The sequence below is a fragment of the Balaenoptera borealis genome (assembly GCF_965194805.1).
Source record: "Balaenoptera borealis genome assembly, chromosome: 15".
Classification (NCBI taxonomy): domain Eukaryota; kingdom Metazoa; phylum Chordata; class Mammalia; order Artiodactyla; family Balaenopteridae; genus Balaenoptera; species Balaenoptera borealis.
Window position 1 is genome coordinate 49,646,018 of NC_138871.1, and position 24,675 is coordinate 49,670,692.

Consider the following 24,675-nt stretch of genomic DNA (forward strand, 5'->3'; position numbering starts at 1 on the left):
GGCAGATAGTGCAAAGTAAACCCTTCTTACATGAAGTCTTTTTTCCTCACAAATGCTTGTCTATTTGATAGGAAATAAGAATAAAAATATCTAGTGATGGACCATCCATCTGTCTCCTCCCTCCTCCCAAACTAAACCTGAATAGCTTTCCAAAGCTCTCCTTATTTTTACATTGAAGTCATTACCATCATTTTAGATAGACTGCATTTTTCAAAACTTTAATATTCATGACAAAAGTATGAAGTGCAACTGTTGTCCCTAAGTCTGTGCCAATCAGTAATTCACAATTCATTCTCAGCTGCATATTCCTGATAAAAATGTCAGGAATATTTCTTTCCTTTATCAAAGCCTTTTATAATTCAGGCTTAACCAAACTCTCTCACATCATTTGCCTTTCTTCTTCTTCATGCCATCTTAGTTCTAGTCAAATTTCATTAATTGTTTGACTTCTCACCTCAAAACGGTCACTCATTTCATCCCCTCACCTGGAGTGCTGTTCCCCAAATTCCCTAAATTTCAAATGTGTCATCCTTCAAGATGTCATCCAAGTTTTACCTTCTTTAAGAAATGCATCTCAACACTTTGGAAATAATCTCTTCTTTTGAATTTCCCTGACCTCTTATATGCCTTGTGTCCTCTTTGCATTTTGAACATCTTACAAGATAGATATCTGTCTAATTCAACATTGTTTCCCTCAAAGCAATTAATATAGTGCCTCACACATAGTACGTCTTTAATATGTTTCTTTAATCAATGACTTAATTAATTCCTTGGGGCTTCCATGATTTATTTTGCAAACACATTCTAAAATGCTGCTTAAGACTTAAGGCTTTGAAATGCGTCAATTAAAAAAAATCTATTCCCCCTGGAAACTTTACTTAGTCCTTTATATACGTACATATGGATCTTGATTCATGGAAACATCTCTTTGAAAATCTTTGGGATTGCACATATACATGCATATATATGTATAAAGAGGGAATGTGGTTTTCAGAGAGCAGGAGAGACAGCAGTAAGAAGGGGACAGACAGATGCAGGAGCTCAGCGGCTGTCAGGAAGGTCTCTGCAGGCAACACCTGCAGCAGCATCCAAAAGTGCTTTGCAGGCTTGGAGTGGTTATTCTGCTGAATAACTGAATATCCACAGAGCCAAGGTCCGTGACCTTGAGCACAGCAGATCTTTTCTGCTGAATATGATCTTATTCCAAGTGAAGTCAAATTATTCTTCCCAGTCGCCAAGAAAACCTCAAAGCTTTCAAATCACTTTGCCCTAAGAGATGCCTCAAATCTGCCAGGGCAGCCCACAGGACGCAAGGACCACAGAACGCACTTGAATTGTTTGGAAGCATAAAACTTTCCATTTTGTACAGAATTCTGATGCATCTAGGTTGTATGCCAAGTATAAAAAGGACTTTGACCTGAAGTAGGAAAGGCCGAAGGGCTGCCTCTGTGCCTTCCTTGAATCTGAGCTAGAAGAATAAAGGATTTGTTTTAGTGGAAAGAATCGCAAGGCCTGCCAGAGCCACGGACATTCCATCTTGACCCATCTGCCCACTCTTCCATTTTCTCTTTTCAGCATTCAGAGAGTGTGCTTTTTAATTAGTCAAACAGGCAACAGCAAATGAGGGAAATGGGGAAGAAACTCTTTGTCTTCAAATTGAAATACATGTAAAGAAAACACAAGCAGAAATTTATTAAAAGGCTTTTGTGAGGAGGCTTTTAGTCAACATTTGACTTGGTTAAAATCCCGAGCCAATTGTTTATTATGGCACAGCAGCAAGGGAAGCAAAAATGAGTTTTTTGTGCATTTGTCTATTAGAAGAAGGAAGAGGAGCTTAGGCACTTAAAATTTCAGCCTGTGGTGTACAGAGGTATCAACCTGTTAAAGAAAGACAGGCCTGTCAAGAAGTTGCTGATGGATGGGTGTCGGCTCTTCCTGTTAACTATTTCAGGACTATCTCTGTGTTGCATCTTTCTTTATCTATTTTAATCCCAGTTCTTTCTTCCATGACTTTCTCCTTAGAGTAGAACATCCTTGTTTTTAACGTCCACGGTGGGATATTTAGCTTCCATAAGCTTTTCATCAGCTTCAGGTTTTATTCTGACCAGCAAATAAAGAGCACTGTTCAAGACAGAATGTTTGCCTTCTTTGAAAGTTTGCATTGAATTTTGCCAGAAATACTTAAACCTTATATATTTTGCATAATGAGAGTTTTGGAGATTGGCTAAAATTTTTAATTAAAAAAAACTGAAAACAATTGAATTCAGCTCATTGGGGGTTTCTGTGTGCTTGGGCAAATGTGATTGCCTGAATTGGCAGCAAGATACAACTCTAGATTGCTTCTTAGATGATTTTCCTTCAGGAAGGAAATGTATAAAATCAGCATCTGAATGGGTTGAAGATTCATGCATGTGGTTTTACGTAAAGATTGGCCCTTATAAAGAAAACTGTGACTTAAACTCAGATGCTTTCAAAGGTCAGTCTAATAACGTACATCAAAGGGGAGAGAGGAAATGCACTTTGTTCCCATTTTATGAGATAAAATATGCCGACTACTTATTAATTACTCAAACAATATGCAAATGTAAAGCAATACTATACACAGGCAGGTCATGTCTGAAGTGTAAATTATAGCTTAAAGAGCTGCAACATTTTGTCACATTATTATAACTAAATTGGTACATTTATAGAGGCACAATTGTTACACGTTAAACGTGTAGGTCATATCTTTCTAAACCCTTGATTCTCTACCGTGGCACATGGCACGTTTGAACCACCTGGGAAACTTCTGAAAGTGTCAATACCCGGGGCTGGGACCGAGGCATTAATATTTTCCAAGGCTTTTTAGGTGATTTCATTGTGATGCCAAGTTGAGAACTACTATGAATATTAAATATAATATCAGATCACCTCAGCCTGATATACCTAATTATCCAGTAATTAGTTTCTTGTCAATATAGTTATGTATAGTCAATTTATGTTTATTTTTTATTATAAAATGATACAGATTTTTTTCCCACATTATTGGTAATACTATCAATTTAAAATGCATTGTCTTTTTTTTGTTTGTTTGTTTGTTTTTTTAACATCTTTATTGGAGTATAATTGCTTTACAATGGTGTGTTAGTTTCTGCTTTATAACAAAGTGAATCAGTTATACATATACATATGTTCCCATATCTCTTCCCTCTTGCGTCTCCCTCCCTCACACCCTCCCTATCCCACCCCTCTAGGTGGTCACATAGCACCAAGCTGATCTCCCTGTGCTATGCAGCTGCTTCCCACTAGCTATCTATTTTACATTTGGTAGTGTATATATGTCCATGCCACTCTCTCACTTTGTCACAGCTTACCCTTCCCCCTCCCCATATCCTCAAGTCCATTCTCTAGTAAGTCTGTGTCTTTATTCCTGTCTTGCCCCTAGGTTCTTCATGATCTTTTTTTTTTTTTTCTTAGATTCCATATATATGTGTTAGCATACAGTATTTGTTTTTCTCTTTCTGATTTACTTCACTCTGTATGACAGACTCTAGGTCCATCCACCTCACTACAAATAACTCAATTTCGTTTCTTTTTATGGCTGAGTAATATTCCATTGTATACATGTGCCACATCTTCTTTATCCATTCATCTGTTGATGGACACTTAGGTTGCTTCCATTACCTGGCTATTGTAAATAGAGCTGCAATGAACATTTTGGTACATGACTCTTTTTCAAGTATGGTTTTCTCGGGGTATATGCTCAGTAGTGGGATTGCTGGGTCATATGGTAGTTCTATTTGTAGTTTTTGAAGGAACCTCCATACTGTCCTCCATAGTGGCTGTATCAATTTACATTCTCACCAACAGTGCAAGAGGGTTCCCTCTTCTCCACACCCTCTCCAGCATTTATTGTTTCTAGATTTTTTGATGATGGCCATTCTGACCGGTGTGAGATGATATCTCATTGTAGTTTTGATTTGCATTTCTCTAATGATTAATGATGTTGAGCACTCTTTCATGTGTTTGTTGGCAATCTGTATATCTTCTTTGGAGAAATGTCTATTTAGGTCTTCTGCCCATTTTTGGATTGGGTTCTTTGTTTTTTGGATATTGAGCTGCATGAGCTGCTTGTCAATTTTGGAGATTAATCCTTTGTCAGTTGCTTCATTTGCAAATATTCTCTCCCATTCTGAGGGTTGTCTTTTGGTCTTGTTTATGGTTTCCTTTGCTGTGCCAAAGCTTTGAAGTTTCATTAGGTCCCATTTGTTTATTTTTGTTTTTATTTCCCTTTCTCTAGGAGGTGGGTCAAAAAGGATCTTGCTGTGATTTATGTCATAGGGTGTTCTTCCTATGTTTTCCTCTAAGAGTTTTACAGTGTCTAACCTTACATTTAGGTCTTTAATCCATTTTGAATTTATTTTTGTGTATGGTGTTAGGGAGTGTTCTATTTTCATACTTTTACATGTACCTGTCCAGTTTTCCCAGCACCACTTATTGAAGAGGCTATCTTTTCTCCACTGTATATTCTTGCCTCCTTTATCAAAGATAAGGTGACCATATGTGCGTGGGTTTATCTCTGGGCTTTCTATCCTGTTCCATTGATCTATATTTCTGTTTTTGTGCCAGTACCAAACTGTCTTGATTACTGTAGCTTTATAGTATAGTCTGAAGTCAGGGAGCCTGATTCCTCCAGCTCCATTTTCCGTTCTCAAGATTGCTTTGGCTATTCGGGGTCTTTTGTGTTTCCATACAAATTGTGAAATTTTTTGTTTTAGTTCTGTGAAAAATGCCAGTGGTAGTTTGATAAGGATTGCATTGAATCTGTAGATTGCTTTGGGTAGTAGAGTCATTGTCACAATGTTGATTCTTCCAATCCAAGAACATGGTATATCTCTCCATCTATTTGTATCATCTTTAATTTCTTTCATCAGTGTCTTATAATTTTCTGCATCCAGGTCTTTTGTCTCCTTAGGTAGGTTTATTCCTAGATATTTTATTCTTTTTGTTGCAGTGGTAAATGGGAGTGTTTTCACTTTCAGATTTTTCATCATTAGTGTATAGGACTATAAGAGATTTCTGTGCATTAATTTTGTATCCTGCTACTTTACCAAATTCATTGATTAGCTCTAATAGTTTTCTGGTAGCATCTTTAGGATTCTCTGTGTATAGCATCATGTCATCTGCAAACAGTGACACTTTCACTTCTTTTCCAATTTGGATTCCTTTTATTTCTTTTTCTTCTCTGACTGCTGTGGCTAAAACTTCCAAAACTATGTTGAATAATAGTGGTGAGAGTGGGCAACCTTGTCTTGTTCCTGATCTTAGTGGAAATGGTTTCAGTTTTTCACCATTGAGGACGATGTTAGCTGTGGGTTTGCCATATATGGCCTTTATTATGTTGAGGAAAGTTCCCTCTATGCCTACTTTCTGCAGGGTTTTTATCATAAATGGGTGTTGAATTTTGTCAAAAGCTTTCTCTGCATCGATTGAGATGATCATATGGTTTTTCTCCTTCAGTTTGTTAATGTGGTGTATCACATTGATTGATTTGCGTATATTGAAGAATCCTTGCATTCCTGGGATAAACCCCACTTGATCATGGTGTATGATCCTTTTAATGTGCTGTTGGATTCTGTTTGCTAGTATTTTGTTGAGGATTTTTGCATCTATGTTCATCAGTGATATTGGCCTGTAGTTTTCTTTCTTTGTGACATCTTTGTCTGGTTTTGGTATCAGGGTGATGGTGGCCTCGTAGAATGAGTTTGGGAGTGTTCCTCCCTCTGCAATATTTTGGAAGAGTTTGAGAAGGATAGGTGTTAGCTCTTCTCTAAATGTTTGATAGAATTCACCTGTGAAGCCATCTGGTCCTGGGCTTTTGTTTGTTGGAAGATTTTTAATCACAGTTTCAATTTCAGTGCTTGTGATTGGTCTGTTCATATTTTCTATTTCTTCCTGGTTCAGTCTCGGAGGGTTGTGCATTTCTAAGAATTTGTCCATTTCTTCCAGGTTGTTCATTTTATTGGCATAGAGTTGCTTGTAGTAATCTCTCATGATCCTTTGTATTTCAGCAGTGTCAGTTGTTACGTCTCCTTTTTCATTTCTAATTCTATTGATTTGAGGCTTCTCCCTTTTTTTCTTGATGAGTCTGGCTAATGGTTTATCAATTTTGTTTATCTTCTCAAAGAACCAACTTTTAGTTTTATTGATCTTTGCTATCGTTTCCTTCATTTCTTTTTCATTTATTTCTGATCTGATCTTTATGATTTCTTTCCTTCTGCTAACTTTGGGGGTTTTTTTGTTCTTCTTTCTATAATTTCTTTAGGTGTAAGGTTAGGTTGTTCATTTGAGATGTTTCTTGTTTCTTAAGGTAGGATTGTATTGCTATAAACTTCCCTCTTAGAACTGCTTTTGCTGCATCCCATACGTTTTGGGTCATCATGTTTTCATTGTCATTTGTTTCTAGGTATTTTTTGATTTCCTTTGATTTTTTCAGTGATCTGTTGGTTATAAAGTAGTGTATTGTTTAGCCTCCATGTGTTTGTATTTTATACAGATTTTTTCCTGTAATTGATATCTAGTCTCATAGCAGTGTGGTCGGAAAAGATGCTTGATATGATTTCAATTTTCCTAAGTATACTGAGGCTTGATTTGTGACCCAAGATGTGGTCTATCCTGGAGAATGTTCCATGAGCACTTGAGAAGAAAGTGTATTCTGTTGTTTTTGGATGGAATGTCCTATAAATATCAATTAAGTCCATCTTGTTTAATGTATCATTTAAAGCTTGTGTTTCCTTATTTACTTTCATTTTGGATGATCTGTCCATTGGTGAAAGTGGGGTGTTATAGTCCCCTACTACGATTGTGTTACTGTCGATTTCCCCTTTTATGGCTGTTAGTATTTGCCTTATGTATTGAGGTGCTCCTATGCTGGGTGCATAAATATTTACAATTGTTATATCTTCTTCTTAGATCGATCCCTTGATCATTATGTAGTGTCCTTCTTTGTCTCTTGTAATAGTCTTTATTTTAAAGTCTATTTTGTCTGATATGAGAATTGCTACTCCAGCTTTCTTTTGATATCCATTTGCATGGAATATCTTTTTCCATCCCCTCACTTTCAGTCTGTATGTGTCCCTAGGTCTGAAGTGGGTCTCTTGTAGACAGCATATATACGGGTCTTGTTTCTGTATCCATTCAGCCAGTCTATGTCTTTTGGTGGGAGCATTTAATCCATTTACATTTAAGGTAATTATTGATATGTATGTTCCTATTCCCATTTTCTTAATTGTTTTGGGTTTGTTATTGTAGGTGTTTTCCTTCTCGTGTTTCCTGCCTAGAGAAGTTCCTTTAGCATTTGTTGTAAAGCTGGTTTGGTGGTGCTGAACTCTCTTAGCTTTTGCTTGTCTGTAAAGGTTTTAATTTCTCCATCAAATCTGAATGAGATCCTTGCTGGGTAGAGTAATCTTGGTTTTAGCTTTTTCTCTTTCATCACTTTTAATATGTCCTGCCACTCCCTTCTGGCTTGCAGAGTTTCTGCTGAAAGATCAGCTGTTAACCTTATGGGGATTCCCTTGTGTGTTATTTGTTGTTTTTCCCTTGCTGCTTTTAATATGTTTTCTTTGTATTTAATTTTTGATAGTTTGATTAATATGTGTCTTGGCATGTTTCTCCTTGGATTTATCCTGTATGGGACTCTCTCTGCTTCCTGGACTTGATTAACTATTTCCTTTCCCATATTAGGGAAGTTTTCAACTATAATCTCTTCAAATATTTTCTCAGTCCCTTTCTTTTTCTCTTCTTCTTCTGGGACCCCTATAATTCGAATGTTGGTGTGTTTAATGTTGTCCCAGAGGTCTCTGAGACTGTCGTCAATTCTTTGCATTCTTTTTTCTTTATTCTGCTCTGTGGTAGTTATTTCCACTATTTTATCTTCCAGATCACTTATCCGTTCTTCTGCCTCAGTTATTCTGCTATTGATCCCTTCTAGAGATTTTTAAATTTCATTTATTGTGTTGTTCACAATTGTTTGTTTGCTCTTTAGTTCTTCTAGGTCCTTGTTAAACATTTCTTGTATTTTCTCTATTTTATTTCCAAGATTTTGGATCATCTTTACTATCATTATTCTGAATTCTTTTTCAGGTAGACTGCCTATTTCCTCTGCATTTGTTAGGTCTGGTGGGTTTTTACCTTGCTCCTTCATCTGCTGTGTGTTTTTCTGTCTTCTCATTTTGCTTAACTTACTGTGTTTGGGGTCTCCTTTTCGCAGGCTGCAGGTTCGTAGTTCCCGTTGTTTTTGTTGTCTGTCCCCAGTGGCTAAGGTTGGTTCAGTGGGTTATGTAGGCTTCCTGGTGGAGGGGACTAGTGCCTGTGTTCTGGTGGATGAGGCTGGATCTTTTCTTTCTGGTGGGCAGGTCCACCTCTGGTGGTGTATTTTGGGGTGTCTGTGGCCTTATTATGATTTTAGGCAGCCTCTCTGCTAATGGATGGGGTTGTTTTCCTGTCTTGCTAGTTGTTTGGCATAGGATGTCCAGCACTGTAGCTTGCTGGTCGTTGAGTGAAGCTGGGTCTTGGCGTTGAGATGGAGATCTCTGGGAGATTTTTGCCGTTTGATATTACATGGAGCTGGGAGGTCTCTTGTGGACTAGTGTCCTGAAGTTGGCTCTCCCACCTCAGAGGCACAGCACTGACTCCTGGCTGGAGCACCAAGAGCCTTTCATCCACACAGCTCAGAATAAAAGGGAGAAAAAATAGAAAGAAAGAAAGAAAGAGGATAAAATAAAATAAAGTAAAATAAAATAAGATAAAGTTATTAAAATAAAAAATAAAAAATTATTTTAAAAAAATATTTTAAAGTAAAAATAAAACAAAACAAAACAAAACGGACGTACAGAACCCTAGGACAAATGGTAAAAGCAAAGCTATACAGGCAAAATCACACACAGAAGCATACACATACACACTCACAAAAAGAGAAAAAGGGGGAAAATATATATATATCGTTGCTCTCAAAGTCCACCTCCTCAATTTGGGATGATTCGTTGTCTATTCAGGTATTCAACAGATGCAGGCACATCAAGTTGTTTGTGGAGTTTTAATCCGCTGCCCCTGAGGCTGCTGGGAGAAACTTCCCTTTCTCTTCTTTGTTCCCACATCTCCTGCGGTTCAGCTTTGGATTTGGACCCGCCTCTGTGTGTAGGTCGCCTGAGGGCGTCTGTTCTTCACTCAGACAGGACGGGGTTAAAGGAGCAGCTGCTTCGGGGGCTCTGGCTCACTCAGGCCGGGGGGAGGGAGGGTTACAGAGGAGGCGGGGCGAGCCTGCGGCGGCAGAGGCCGGTGTGACGTTGCACCAGCCTGAGGCGTCGGTCGTGCGTTTTCCCGGGGAAGTTGTCCCTGGATCACGGGACCCTGGCAGTGGCGGGCTGCACAGGCTGCCAGGAGGGGCGGTGTGGAGAGTGACCTGTGCCTGCACACAGGCTTCTTGGTGGCGGCAGCAGCAGCCTTAGCGTCTCATTCCTGTCTCTGGGGTCCGTGCTGATAGCCGCGGCTCGCGCCCGTCTGTGGAGCTCGTTTAGGCGGCGCTCTGAATCCCCTCTCCTCGCACACCAGGAAAGAAAGAGGCAAGAAAAAGTCTCTTGCCTCTTCGGCAGCTCCGGACTTTTTCCCGGACTCCCTCCCGGCTAGCCGTGGCGCACTAGCCCCCTTCAGGCTGTGTTCACGCCGCCAACCCCAGTCCTCTCTCTGGGATCCAACCAAAGCCCGAGCCTCAGCTCCCAGCCCCCGCCCACCCCGGGGGAGCAGACAAGCCTCTCGGGCTGGCGAGTGCTGGTCGGCGCCGATCCTCCGTGCGGGAATCTCTCCGCTCTGCCCTCCGCACCCCTGTGGCTGCGCTCTCCTCCGTGGCTCCAAAGCTTCCCGCCTCCGCCACCCGCAGTCTCCGCCCGCGAAGGGGCTTCCTAGTGTGTGGAAACATTTCCTCCTTCACGGCTCCCTCCCAGAGGTGCAGGTCCAGTCCCTATTCTTTTGTCTCTGTTTTTCCTTTTGTCTTTTGCCCTACCCAGGTACGTGGGGAGTTTCTTGCCTTTTGGGAAGTCTGAGGTCTTCTGCCAGCGTTCAGTAGGTGTTCTGTAGGAGCAGTTCCACATGTAGGTGTATTTCTGATGTATTTGTGGGGAGGAAGGTGATCGCGTCTTACTCTTCCGCCATCTTTAAGCTCACCGACACTTCTTTTCCGCATTGTCTGTTTTTAATTAGGAATATTTGAACATTTAAGTTAAAGACTTTCATTATAACACTATAAATCAAAATAAACTGCAAAATTAAAATTTTGATGTTGAGAAACTTACCATAATTAGTGCAAATATGGTAAGGTAGTCAAGATGATTACCTCACTTTGAGATAATAGCTGAGAAAACTAATAGTAATATTAACTGGCGATATGAAAGCTATAAAGCTATAATTTTGCATATTTTGTCTAGGAGTTATGAAAACTAGGTACCTGGGAAAGAGATTAAATTAGGATTGAACGTCTTGGTAAAAAAGCTAGACTGTCCTATATTCTTCAAAATGAATATTTTCTACTGTCTGAAACTGTGAAGGTGTCCATTCAAACCTATCTAAAATAGCATTAGAAATGCAGCAGACTGTAGTAGAAAGAGCATAGGATTCAGTCAGAGATCCAAATTCTAGTCTGAGGTATTCACAAGCTAAGTGGTTTTTGCCAAGTCTCTTAAATTCTCCAGGCCTTAGTTTTCTTATCTGTAAAATGAAAAGACTGAATTAAATCAGTGTTTTTCAAATTTGAGTGGTGAACCGTTACTTTTATGAAATCAATTTAGAACAATTCCTATTTCTATAAAAAATAGAAGAGTACATTGCAAGTACAAAGTCTATGTACAGTATGTGAATCCTGGGTAACTGGGAAGAAATTTTCAGAAGACCTTGAATTAGAAGATCTCTTTAACTTTTATGGTTTTATGAATTGTTCATGAGAAAGGCATGTAGTGTGGAGAATGGAGGGGGAGGAAACTTATTTCAAGTATGGGATATAAAATATATCACGAGTTCTTGCCATATAGTGTCAAGGCCAGTGATCTTTAGAAAGAAAAGACTTGTTTCAATAGGGTGTTTGGTTTACTCACAACAGGTAGAAAAGGAAAAAAAGCATTTACAGCTTGTGAATGTGGAAATGTGTCTTATCCTTGAGATCAGAGAATTATCAGTGTGAGAAGTGGACAGATATATTGTGAATTATAGTTACTGATCAAGAGGTGGTATTATTCAGTCTGGCCAGAATGTTCTCTCACCAATCAGATTACTTCCAAACTAGAAAGTGAGAATGTGCTCTGCTTTTTGATTGCTTTGTTTATATTTCATCTATTTTATTGTACATTTTGTGCTGTTTGTTGGGAAGTGGGTTCTTTTCTTGGAGAGTAAGGGAAGCGAAGGCCCAGTATTTTACAAGAAACATTGAATTTCAAGCTTAACTGGTTACTGGAAATAACTAGGAAGTAAAAAATAATACGAAAGTATCAGGAGCACTACTCCAGTCTTATGAAAGTAGGACTTAAGGGAATGGGTGCTAGAAATATGCTTTTTTTTCTTCTTTTTTTATTGAGGTGGAGTTGATGTACAATATTATATGTTTCAGGCGTACAACATAGTGGTACACAATTTTTAAAGGTTATACTGCATTTACAGTTATTATAGAATATTGGCTATATTCCCTGTGTTGTACAATATTTTTTAAAGGTTTCTTTCCCAGGTGATTCTGATGACCAGCCCTGTTTGGGATCAACCGGTCTTGAGACTCAGCTTCTCATCTCAGCTTCACCTGTGCCTAGTTATAGACGCCAGAGAAAATCTCATAACCTTTAAAGGTCTCCTTTTTCCAGTGCTAAAATTTACATTTATGTGATTCACTGAGATTTCTGATAAAGTTTCACAGTTAAAAGAAAGTTAACCACAAATCAGCCAATGTCCATTTTTTTTAAAAAAATTGGAGCTTGAGACATAAGTTTATATTTAGTGTTCTAAAAAGGAAATTGTCATAATTTCTACATGCTGGGAAGGGTTCTCTTTTAATATTAGATCCCAATACCTACTTGTTGTCAATGTCAAGTGTTAATCAATGAGTAGGCTGTCCTCTCATGTGATTCCCCCATATGCTCCTGTTTTATAATCCTGCCTGTTTCCCCTACTCCAATCATAAAAGTCTGAACTGGGAGTAAATATTTCTGACCAACACAAGCTGAGCTAATCAAATTTCATCCCCTTTGGGGAATTCAGGACTTGAATGAAATTACTTTGAGTCTGGGGTTCGCTGTTGTTGAGTTATACGAGCGATACAACCCTATAGGAGACCAAAACTATGAGGAGCTTAGATCTTCCCCATGTTCCATCCTTTCCAAGACTTGATGGTTCGGTGATTCCTTCTATTCTGTAAACTACTTCCAAACTCTTTCTGATAAATTCTGTGTGTTTGCATTAGGCTGGAGCTCTGCTGGTGTTGGGAAGGGAATAAAATCCTAAGGAATCTATTGTACAGAATAAATAACTTCTCTCCTGTGTATCTAGAAAGGTGTTAGTTTTGTACCATCCTTGGGAGGCTTGAGAAAATAGTATTCAAAGCAGATGAGAAACCTATTTTGAAAAATGCTGAGCTAGACAATGTTGATTTATGATGCTTTCAATACAGCTATGACAGATGAGATGTGGGGAGGTTATGGAAGAATCAGTATGTAATTAATAATAATGATAGTAATTCCATAATCATTATATTACTGATCCTTATTTTTTAAAAATCTGAAGGTGTGGCATGACAGCATGACAATAGCCATTGTACTGAAGTAAGCTCAGACTCAGCTACGTTTACTTGCCCATGGTCATGTAGCACCAACCATTAAGTGGGGGAACTGAACTCAGGGTTCCTAATTCCAAACTAAGGGTTCTATCCATAGGAAAACACTAGTCATTATTGATTTATCCTTTCATACATTCATTGGAGAAATATACATGCTCCCAAATTAATTCATATAAACATATAGTAAGTAATATCAGCTTTCTCTTCAAATGTTTTATTATTCTAAGAATTTCATTTATACGGAAAAGTACCTTAAATTTGGGGGAAAAAAAATTCATCACATTCTTTTAACACCCCAGCACATATTGGACCAAAAAGTCTGTTGAAGGTGTTCTTTTCCAGACTAAGGAAGAAAAGTGATCTGAATTGAAAGTTTATTTCTGATAGAGTGTAAGCAGAACACCTTCCATGTTGCTTTGTTTTTCTTAAATTTTAAGTCCTTACAGTATAAGAGGAAAAGTAGCTCTAGAAGCTCAGGGAGACAGAGGTTGCTATGGAAAGTTCCTTGTAAAAGCAGCAGCCATCAGAAACCTTTAAAGACACTTTAACTCTAGCATGTTGTGTGATTTTGACAGCAGGAAAGCAATAGGGTTTGGCAGAGTTGAGCCTCAGTAAATGTTTATTGAATGAAACAGTGGCTCAATGAATCAAGAATGTTATAGGGCCATAAAATTTTAGAATTGAAAGAAACACTGGAGATCACTTAGTCCAGCTATGTCACTTTGCCAGGGAAAAAAATAAGGCCCAGTGAGGCTAAGTGGAGTGGCCAAGGGCAGAGAGCTGAAAAGTGGCTGAGTGGAAACCAGCGCTCAACTCTCCTGATCCTTAGCGCGATGCTTTTTTCCCTTAGAGAATGAAAAATAAAAACACAAAAACCTCATGAAATCATTTTGCAAGTCATCAAGGTATAAACCTCTTTAAAAGGGTAAACCATCAATAAAGAGACATATTTTTCCTTCCTTTATGCTATTTGTAATACCTCCATCTCTTTCTTACTCCATGAACCTGAATTAACCAAAAATTTCCTAGAACTAGGGTGCTGGGCATAATGATATTCTGGTTATTAAATGATTAGGTAAAAAGCTGGTTCTTTAAAACTGCTGGACAGTCCTTTAAAATATGGTAGTTAGTTTAATAATAACAATAATAATAACCAACAGTTGATTGCCCACCATATGCCAGGTATTTCTTTATGTTCACAGCAGCATGCTGAGGATAAATTTTTCTCATAGAATTGTTAACTAAAGGCCCCTGAAACAGAATTTAAGTAACCTCCACTATAAAGAAAATCTCTAAAAACGGGCCAGTTATCTTCCTCAGCACTTACTAGATGATAGCAAAACTGACCTTTTGACCCCTCCTGATTCCTCCCTACCTCCCACCTTCCTTATCTACCTAAGCACTGGAGATGGGTGAGTGGGGCAGAAGAGTCAGTAGGTCATAGACCCCATGAAAATGTATTGTCCAAGGAGAAGTGTGCTTCCTTTACCCAAGGTAATCGGGAGAACAGACTACTATAGAAGCGTGTGCAGTGCCTGTGTATGCCTGCAAAAGAGGAATGTCCGCATTCTGCATTCCTTACACATGACAGTGTCTGCATCAAACTTGCTGACCTGCCTCGTGCCTTTCTGAGGAGAGAAGGGGACTGGTACAGTGGACAGAGACAAAGGAGTACAACCTAAACTCTCAACATGTGGTATAGCCAGGATGCCTAAGATTCTATGGGTCATGCAGACACTACACTTTAGTCTGGGACTTGAGCCATCTGGCCAGTATCTCTCACAAGAAGGCCACTTGCTGGGCTGCTGGGCCAGGGGATCACAGTAGCCAGATGCAGTGTGTTGGAACCAGAGGATGAAGCAGGTTGAGCCAGATGAATCTCTCTATCTCCACCACCCCACCCCTTAAATTATGTTTGGAAAATGCAGTGGGGAGGCCCTACAGAGCACTTAAGAATCTACCATTTGGAAGGCATCAGAGGTCAATGGGGGTGAACCAAAGAAGCAGGTACAACCAACAGAAAGAGACTATAAGCATAGCCACTGTCCTGTTCTCTTCCTGTCATTGACTCCATCCCAATAAAATGGAAGGGCCAGGTTTTAAGGCAGGTGGTAAGAAGATGTCTGTGGTCATACCACATCCTCCCCTTCTTCCTCAACTCAGACTATGAATTGAAGGCTGAAATTTACATCAAATCTTAGGTGAGAGTTATAAATTAGCCTGAGTTTTTAATAACCAAAAGCCCCAAAATTTAATAATTCTGCCCAAGATGTTGTGAAGAGATGGGGAAAGGAAGTTGACAGTGCATGCATGTTTACAATCAGTGACTGAAGAAATATAATGAATATGTAAACAAATACTCTTTCATGTTTATATGCCATGAACATATCCCATGGATTCTGACTCTAATAAACTTATTGCACATACATTTTATTACTTAATCCTCACAACCAACCTGTCATATAGCTCCTAGTGTTACTGCCTCCATTTGTTGATGAGAAAAAAGAGATTTTTTAAGACGATTGATTATTTATTTAAGTACTCACAATGTGAGAATGGGGTTGAAACCCAGGTGTATATGACTCTCTAGCCCTCATTCCTATGGTCTATAACTTTACAACTGTTAGTCTCATTGCTAGCACTTTCATGCATATCCAGAATCCAAACTCCACACAGAAGCCAGACTTAACTTTTAAAAATGTAAATCAGAACTTGTCACTCTCCAGCCTTAATACTCCAGTGGCTTCCCATTGTACATGGAATAAAAGACGCAGACGTAGAGAATGGACTTGAGGACACAGGGAGGGGGAATGGAAAGCTGGAACGAAGTGAGAGAGTGGCATGGACTTATATGTACATGGAATAAAATAGAAAAGTTTGACCAAGATGATGCCTGAATGAATTATTAATCTCCCTCTCAATTCCAGTTTGAGGACTACTAGGTGCTTTACATGTGTGACTTTTGGATTCAGTATTCTTTGCCTTAAGATCAAAGACATGCCATGGGTTTCCAACATCCCTTCTCTTCCCCAAGTGCAAAGCGTGGTACTCTAAAATCCAAGTGTTCTTAGTTTATACTGATCTTAGTATAAATAAGGATTGTTTATAAATACAGGATATCTATAAATCTGCTATAAATATCATTGTCTTCCTATAATTATATATATAATGGTATATTTGCTATATATACATATATATAATTTATTTATTGGGTAATCATTAATTGACCCCAAAGGAATCATAAGTTCATATAGAGATTCTTTGCAAAGCCTAAATTCACCAAGCTATGTTTTTACTTTGATTGTGTCACTGTTATCCTCCAGGTTAAAAGATGCTAGAGTCTAGTTGTCATAGATTCAACTGTGGGAGTTGAGCTGGAGGCAGGCCCAGAAATTGCGATATTGCACACCTGGTGAATGTTTGCTTATGACTTTCCCTGTGTGTCATAGCATCTGTGCAGAACTGAATGGTCATCAGCCCAGTTAGGCATGGAGTGGCCTGTTTGGTTCCCAGCACCTGCAGTTATTTAAACAAATGCAAATCAGTTGCACAATAGGATTGGAAAATTGTCATAGAGTGTTGGGCTGTGTCCTATTTTTTTTTTTTTAATATGTTCAAGTTTAAGCTGCATTTAGTTTTTGATAATGAATTAGAGGCTCATTTCATGGCAATATATAGGAAATAAGGAAGAACATGAGGTTGGAATAAAGAGGGCAAGAGTTATACATATTTTGATTCTACTCCAATTTGTTATGTGACCACAGTTTTATCTGTTGAGGCCTCACTCTCTTCATCTAATAAATTAGAGCATTGTGCCAAATAATATCTAAGTCTTCTTTACCTTTCATATTTAATGACCTCACATATATCGTCATTAAGAGTGTGCCTATTTTAGGGGTTATCTGATGGATTCTTGGCAACTTATTTCTGGATTGGTTGCCTTGAGGTGTATCTAAAGTGAAATAAAACCTTGAAGAATGAATATTTTATGAAGCTTGATTTCTTGCTGCAAACAATAGAAGTTAGCCTCAGAATTTCTGTAGGTTGAATCACATTTGGGAATTTTGGGATGATTTACAGCATTGCATCAGGTAGAAAATCCAAGGAAAGAGTGAACTACTCTCCCTTTAAAATAACGCTGTTTTTCCTTATAGTGATCAATTGATTGTTTTAATTTCTAAATTACAGAGGGTTTTGGCAAATAAAACTATGCTGTTTTCTGTTACACTGAGGGACTGAGAATTTAACCTGATGTGATTTTCAATAGGCAGACTTTCTTTTCCTGTTTTTCTAAACTTGCTTTACCTTTATAGTCAGAGAAAGCCAGGCATGTTATTTAATTTAATAATGTAAACTTCTAGTGTGTACTTTTGTTTAGTCAAGGACATTTTCGACACAATATTCTTGTGTATTTGACTTCTAAAGCAGTAAAACAAGTGAAACAAGTCTCTTACTCAAACGTCGGTTTTTGTTCACTTGTTTTTTTTCACATGTTGATTTCAGTTTCTGGTTTGTGTTGAACACAATCTTAGAATATATTTTAAGGTATAGTAAAACCTTATAAACCTGTGTGATTTGGGATTGTGTATATGAAGTGCAAGATAATCAAGAACAATAATGTAGGTCAGGTTCTTGGCTTAGGAAAATAGCCTGACATTCTTCATGTAAGTGAGAATAGTGGGACTTCTCTCTGCCCATAGACATCATTGTCCTTAGGAACTAGGGCCATTCCTTTGCAGATCCTTCACTTAGTAAAGAAGTTCAGTGAACCTGAAAATTGTGGAAACATAGGGTCAAATTAATGAGACTTTACCCCAAGCATAGGCAATGGGAAGGGGCATTATCCTGAGAATCAATTTCTGCGTGAACTTGGGGAGCCATTTAACCTTTCTTTGTGTAATATTCCTCTCTCTAAAGTAGAAATCAGTAATTCTTGCTGTTGAAAAGGATCTATTTGTTCATTCTTTCATCCAAAGATTGAATACCACCTGCCGTATGCAGTTAAGTGTTTCAGTTATGTTTAAGTTCTTTCTGTGATGAGTAACTTGTTTTCTACCAAATTGAATGTTCCACCTATGGGTACCTCTCTTAGAAAGTCTTCATTATATTGAGAATATATTTTCCCATACCTTTCATGCTTTGATTCTATTTACACCCCTGTTTCCATACAAAATGGAATTACTCTTCTAGGGGACATCCTTCCTGATGTTTCAAGATACTGTCATGTATCCCCTAAATTTTTTCTTTAGAGGGTTTTTAACATTACCTTATATAATCTAGAAGCCTTTTATCATCTTAGCATACATCCAAACATACTCCAGCTTGTCTAAATAGAGTGTGATAACGGGCATGAGCTGCCTAGCACTAAAGCACAAGACCATCCCATCCCTCTTCTAAGAACTTTCATGAATGTAACCCGTGCTTACCGGGGCTTTTTTGAGTGTCTCTATCACACTGTTGATTCATGTTCTAAATCCTCTAAAGATTTGGCTTTGTTTGTTTTATCTGATGTGTCTGGGAAATCTTGTTTCCTATATACTCTTACTTGTTCAGTTGAGTAGTTTTAGACCTGAGAATAGAACTCAGGTTTATTCCCATTAAATTTAACTTTGTCAGAATCAGCTTATCCAGTCAGCGTAAAAAGAATTTGTACAATTTGGATTTTTTCATTGAAATTTCCTTCAGAAAATTAGATGAGCAAGAACTGTGTATTTTCATCTAAATTATTAGAGGGCTGAAAATTGAATAGGTCTAATTCCAATGGCACTGTATTAGATCTCTTCCTCCAATTGTATTGCAACAGAAAGCAAATTAATATAGAATATTAGAAAAATGCTCCAAGCTTTTGAGCAGTTTATTTTTTAATTGTTTCTCTAATTCTACCATGGCATTTCTATGATGAATAATAGAGACTCCCTTTATCTTGACAATGATCCATTAATCAGCACATTTGGATATGGTCGTTCAAACAATTATAATTATATCCATTGCAGCTTATATACTTTTTCTAAATCCTATGAGGTTGCTCTGGAGAGCAAATGGTATTAAGGGATATTAATATGCATTGAAAAGTTTTTAAATGCTACATAACTGGTATTATTACTGTTGCTATTATTTTCATTTTTACTAATAAAAGTAACATTAATGGGAGTAATGTCTTGCTCATATCACCCTATTAATCACAAAGAAAAGACTTTATCAGGTGAACTTGTTTTGTTCTCAGTCATACAGATTATTTAAACTAGTATTTAAATTATTTTTTGAAATATAGTATAAATACTAGGAAGTGCACGTATCATAAGTGTACAGCTATATGATTTTTTGCACTCTGATCACACCCATAACCAACACCCAGATCAAGAACAGAACATTGCTAGCACCCAAAAAGTCCTCCTAACTAGTCCCTGCTTCATATCTACCAAAGGTAGCCATTACCTTGACTTAACAACGGTAGAGATTAGTTTTGCTTGTTTAAAAAATTTTTATATAAATGGAATCATAAGTATGTTCTCTTTTATGTGTGGAATTTTTTTTACTCAATGTTATTATTCTGAGATTTATCCATATTTTTGCACGTAGCTGTAGATTATATATTCTCATTGTTGTCTAATATTTCACTGTGTAACTATACCCCAATTTATTTATCCTTTCTACTATTGATTGGCATTTCAGTGCTGTTCAGTTTGAGGTTATTGTGCAGAGTGCTGCTGTAAACATTCTAGTATGTTATTCTGATGATCTTTTTGTCCATTTTGTTGGGTGTATCCTTACAAGTGGGGGTTACTGGGTCATAAGGTAGGCAGGTGTTTAGCTTTAAAAGATATTGCTAATTTCAAAAAGCAGTTCTCACCAGCAATACATGAGAGTTCTAGTTGCACCACATCCTCACTAACACTTTGTGCATTTTGTCTTTTTCACTTTATTCATTGTAGGGGAATGTATTGATATTTTATTGTGGTTTAGTTTGCATTTCTCTGAATACTAATAAAGTTGAACATCTTTCCATATGGATATCCTTTTATCATGGATAAAAGTGTCTGTTCCTGTTGGTTTGTCTAGTTTTTTGTTTTTTTTTTTTCCTGATTGATTTGTATAAGTTCTTTATGTATCCTGAATATAAGAATTTGTTGATATATGTGTTGCTGTGAATCTAATTTCTTTTTGATGTTTATTGTTTTAGAACATACTAGAAATGCACAAGATATTTGGGACTTACATTTTAAAATGGACATAGACCCATTCTTTAGGTGTTCAACAGGAGAGCATAAATAACTCTTCACTATGCTGCTTGGTATTTGCATATGCTATAGCACAAAACAATGACAAAGACTGTATGGTAACAAAGAATTGGAGGAATTGTAGTCCTCTGGAAGAAAATAGAATGACTTATGTATTCTCACATAGTACACATATTCTTTCTTGAAAAAGAATATGGCAAAAAGATTTTCCCTGCTTAGGTTCATGTCTCATTTATGGCCTTTTGAGGTAATGATATATTGTACAGCGTGATTTTTTCCAAAACTATGTGGTTGCATTTAATGCAAATTTAAATCATCTAAATTTGATATTAAACAATAGAAAAGGAGTGATACATTTTCATTTTTAAGTAATAAGAATATGATGGTGTGAAATGTCATCAATTCTCATATAACTTCACAGCTTTCCATCTAGTGAACTGCAAACTCTATTTACTATTTTTTTCCTTTGGCTCTGCCACATTATCTGGCAAATAAATCCTTTGTCAAGATTTATTTTGAATAAATCATATTTGGAATGATGTGAAGTCACTTAGATAAAATGCTACAGCCTTTTAACTAGATCAAACCTCTTCAAGCCCCCAAACTCTGTTATTTAGTATTTAAGGGTAGTCAGAGGCTGAATTCTAATCCTGCTTCTGTGGTTGGTGCACTTTCTGAATTTGACAGTCATTTAAACTCCATGGGCATCATTTTCTTAACAATGTAAATTAAAAGCTTGGGCTAGAAGAGGGTCTCTAAAACTCCCTTTGGCTCAGAGACCTGTTCTGAGTATTCCTTGGGGATGAAAAGTTTGCAAATATCTTCAGATAAGTGAATCTCAGTATATCTGATGTATGTATACGGATATGAACCAGAATTCACTTGACTCCCTGTCATCAAATAATCAGAACTGTGAGAAGAGAGAAATGAATTGAAGGGAATTGGGAATGGTATTTTAATTGACTATGGTAACAATTTTCTAAAGACTGACACCTTTATAATATGTGACGTTCCCATGGGCTAGCATAAGGCCAAATAGTGCTTATTGCCGTTGGTCGATTTTCAGCTCATCAGCACTCTCATTAGCATTGGATAAGGATTACTATTTTTCCATAGCTTTTACAAAGCCTGGAGTTTTTCTATCTTTTCATATCATTTTTTGTCAATTTCATGGCTATGAAATAGTTTCTGAATATAATTTGACTTTTGCCTTTCCCTGAAGACTCATAGAATTGAGCATCTTTTTATTTATTCATACAGCATATACCTGTTTTTCTATGAAATTACTATACATTTATTTTGCCCATTTTCCCATTGTTCATCTTTTTTTTCAAATCGAGTTATAAGAATGCTTTGCAAATCCTGTATTGTAGTCCTTTGTAGATTAATATGGTATGAAAATATTTTCTACCAACCTAATTTAGATTCTTACTCTCTTTATAATATTAATGATGAACAGGTGTTCTTAATTTTAATGCAGTTGAATTTATCAATATTTTATTAGTGATTTTTGTGCCTATTTAATAAATCCTTCCATACTTCGGTATTGTAATTTCTTGTCTTACAAAAATTTTACAGACTTACCTTACTAATTTATATCCTTAGTCCATGGAGAATTCATTTTTGTAAACAAAATGATGTAAAGATCCAATTTCACTTTATTCATGTAGATAACCAGTTGTCCCAGCACCATTTATTGACTAATCTATGCTTTGCTCACTTATTTGCAATGCCTGACTTGATATAAATCATTTTCATATATGCTTAAGATTATTTTTAGTTTGATTATTATCTTTATTCTCCCCCTTTTGTCTATCCTAATGCATTATCTTTATTATCATAATTTTCTAATAATTGTTCATCTTTGCACTGGAAAGTTCCTTAATCTTCTTTCTCTGGTGTATCTTGGCTATTTTGGGCTCTTTGTTTTTCTCATAGAACTTGTAGAACCAGCTTTTCGTATTCATTTAAAAAAAAATCATTGAGATTTTTACTGGAATTTCATTGAATCTATAGATCTGTTTGTATGTTTAAAATATTGATTTTCCCTGTTACGTATAACCCTGTGATCTTTCTGAAATATCTTAAACCCAACAGTTTTTTTTTTAAAGATAATTTTGGTCTTTCAGTGTATACAATTATATTTGCTAATATGATGTGTTTTTTTTCACTTATACTCTTGATAATGCTCATGTGCTTTTCTTGTCGTCTTACATTAGCTAGGACTTTAAGCACAGTATGTTGATAGTGGGCATCTTTGTTTTGTTTCTGATCTTAAAGAGAGTATTCTAGATTTCACAATGAAGTATGACATATGCTATTTGTTTTAGATCATTTATCACATTTATTACATTAGGCAGGCAAGGAGGAAGACATCTACCATTTCTAGTGCCCACCAACTTTGCCAGATGCCTGTACAGCATTATCTCATTATATCCTGAAGGACTGGTATCACTAACCATTTTTAGAAACTGAGATTTTAAAAGATGCATAATTGCCCCCAGTGCAGTTAACAATTGGCCAGCTAGGATCTAAATTCATAGTTTAGCCTGCCTTTTTTTTTTTTTTTTCCTAGTGTATCAGAAATATTTAGTTGTGCTGGGTCCCAGTATCAAGGCACTTGCCATATTGAACTGACCAGGGAAACAAACACCTAAACTGTAGACTTTCAGAGACAGGGATTAGGTCAGTCTTGGTCACTCTGTTATCTCTAAAGACTAGCACTGGGCTTAACACTTGGGGGGGTTTCAGCCAATATTTTGAGTGTTTGAATGGAAGGGGCCCTCTAGTATGGATTGGGCTGTGCTTGGTGACTCTGCCTCAGAATGTGGTGAGTTTAACCTGACCACCAGTCTTCACTAATAGTTTACTAGTAGACAGTGACTCTCCCTCAAGGGTTCACTCTCTTGTGAAAGTTCTTAGGTGCTCACTATCTTACTTAGTGCCGTGCCTTGCTTACCTGTAGTTGCTTATGGTACTTTCCGTATCCAGAGTGTCAGGTCATTGGGCCTTGATGAGCTGAGACCTTGATTTGAGCTCTGATGCAAAGACATGAGTTATTAGATTATTGAATGACAATAGTCCTGAGGTAAAATCCTATTGCCAGGGTAAGAGTGAGACCCCTGTTAGTATATGAACCCTTCAGTGGGCATAGTAGAGATGCTGTATTACCAGGGAAACAGGTGTTAGTATATGAACCCTCCAGTGGGCATAGTAGAGATGCTGTATTACCAGGGAAACAGGTTAAGATTCTCTAGTATCACTTAGAATTCTATGTTTATAGTTTATCAGAAGCTGAGTCCAAACCATAGTGTCTCATTTTTCTTGGTACAACGCCATCATTGCCTAGAAAGTTGAGGGAGCTTTTGGCTTCTACTCTTTTTTTGGTTAAACTCGCTTAATTAGTGGGAAAAGACTGCCCTTTCCAAATAGCCACATTTGTGTTTGATCTAACATTTTGTGGGATCTACGTTGTTACTCCTAAATGTAGTAAAGACTGAGATATATAGAAGATGTTGAGACTTCATTTACATGCTGTTCCCCTGAGGATGTCCTGGATTTCTTACCAGTCTCATAAAAGCCAGCCCTACCATCTGCTTGGTGAGATCAGGGAATGAACCAACGATCCAGCTAATGCCATTAAGCTTTCTATCACTGCCACCTCCACCCAGGGAGAAAAAAATGCACTTGCTCTATAGGAGATCTATTTACTTCCAGACCAAATTCTATTATTTTTTCTTTGCTTTCCCCTCATCAGATAATTTGTTATGGTTTCTCAGTGGTGGAAATATTTGGCTGTTCACTGAGAAGATCTTTGAATATAAATGCCTCACTGAAAATTAAAATAACACCTCAGTTGGATGGAGAGAATGTTGTAAACACATTGGAATCCATTGTTGCCAGCAGAGTAGAACCATCCAATATGTATTTATGGTACCTGACTCGTGCCCTCAAGATATCACAGAGCTACTTTCTCTGATCAGAGCTCTTGCAGTGATACTTAAAAATGCATTGAATTTTCACGAATGTCAGCTTTAGCTATTGCAGTTGATGGCCCAATAGCTGAGGTTTATTAAAAATATACTGCCACCTACAGTACTATTTAACTCTCTTTGACAGGGCTCTTGTCATGAATGTTAACTAGACAAAGAGTTAATTTGGGGACTGATTAGTTATTGTTTCTGTGAAGATTTGCTAATTTACATAGTATGTTTCTTTACTTACACATGTATGTATCCATTTTCCTCTAGGAAAAGAAGAATACATTGCCACTTTCAAGGGATCTGAATACTTCTGCTACGACTTGTCTCAAAACCCCATTCAAAGCAGCAGCGATGAAATAACTCTGTCCTTTAAAACCCTTCAGAGGAACGGACTGATGCTTCACACTGGGAAGTCAGCTGATTATGTCAATCTCGCCCTGAAAAATGGAGCTGTCTCTCTGGTCATTAATTTGGGATCAGGGGCCTTTGAAGCACTAGTGGAGCCCGTGAATGGAAAGTTTAATGATAATGCCTGGCATGATGTGAAAGTCACCAGGAATCTGCGTCAGGTAACAGCGCAGTGGATAAGAGAGTAACTGGCTTTGTTTCTCGC

At 37.4% G+C, this 24,675-nt stretch overlaps 1 protein-coding gene across 21 annotated transcripts in view; it reads left to right on the forward strand.

Moving 5' to 3' along the window:
* The window catches only part of NRXN1 (neurexin 1), a 1,113,486-nt gene that overhangs the window by 408,537 nt on the left and 680,274 nt on the right, over window positions 1–24,675 (forward strand). For all 21 annotated transcript variants that reach the window (XM_082357957.1, XM_082357959.1, XM_082357962.1 and 18 more), the window contains one exon: window positions 24,330–24,631. In XM_082357957.1, the coding sequence (XP_082214083.1) occupies window positions 24,330–24,631 (302 nt within the window). The remainder of the gene's footprint in view (window positions 1–24,329; window positions 24,632–24,675) is intronic.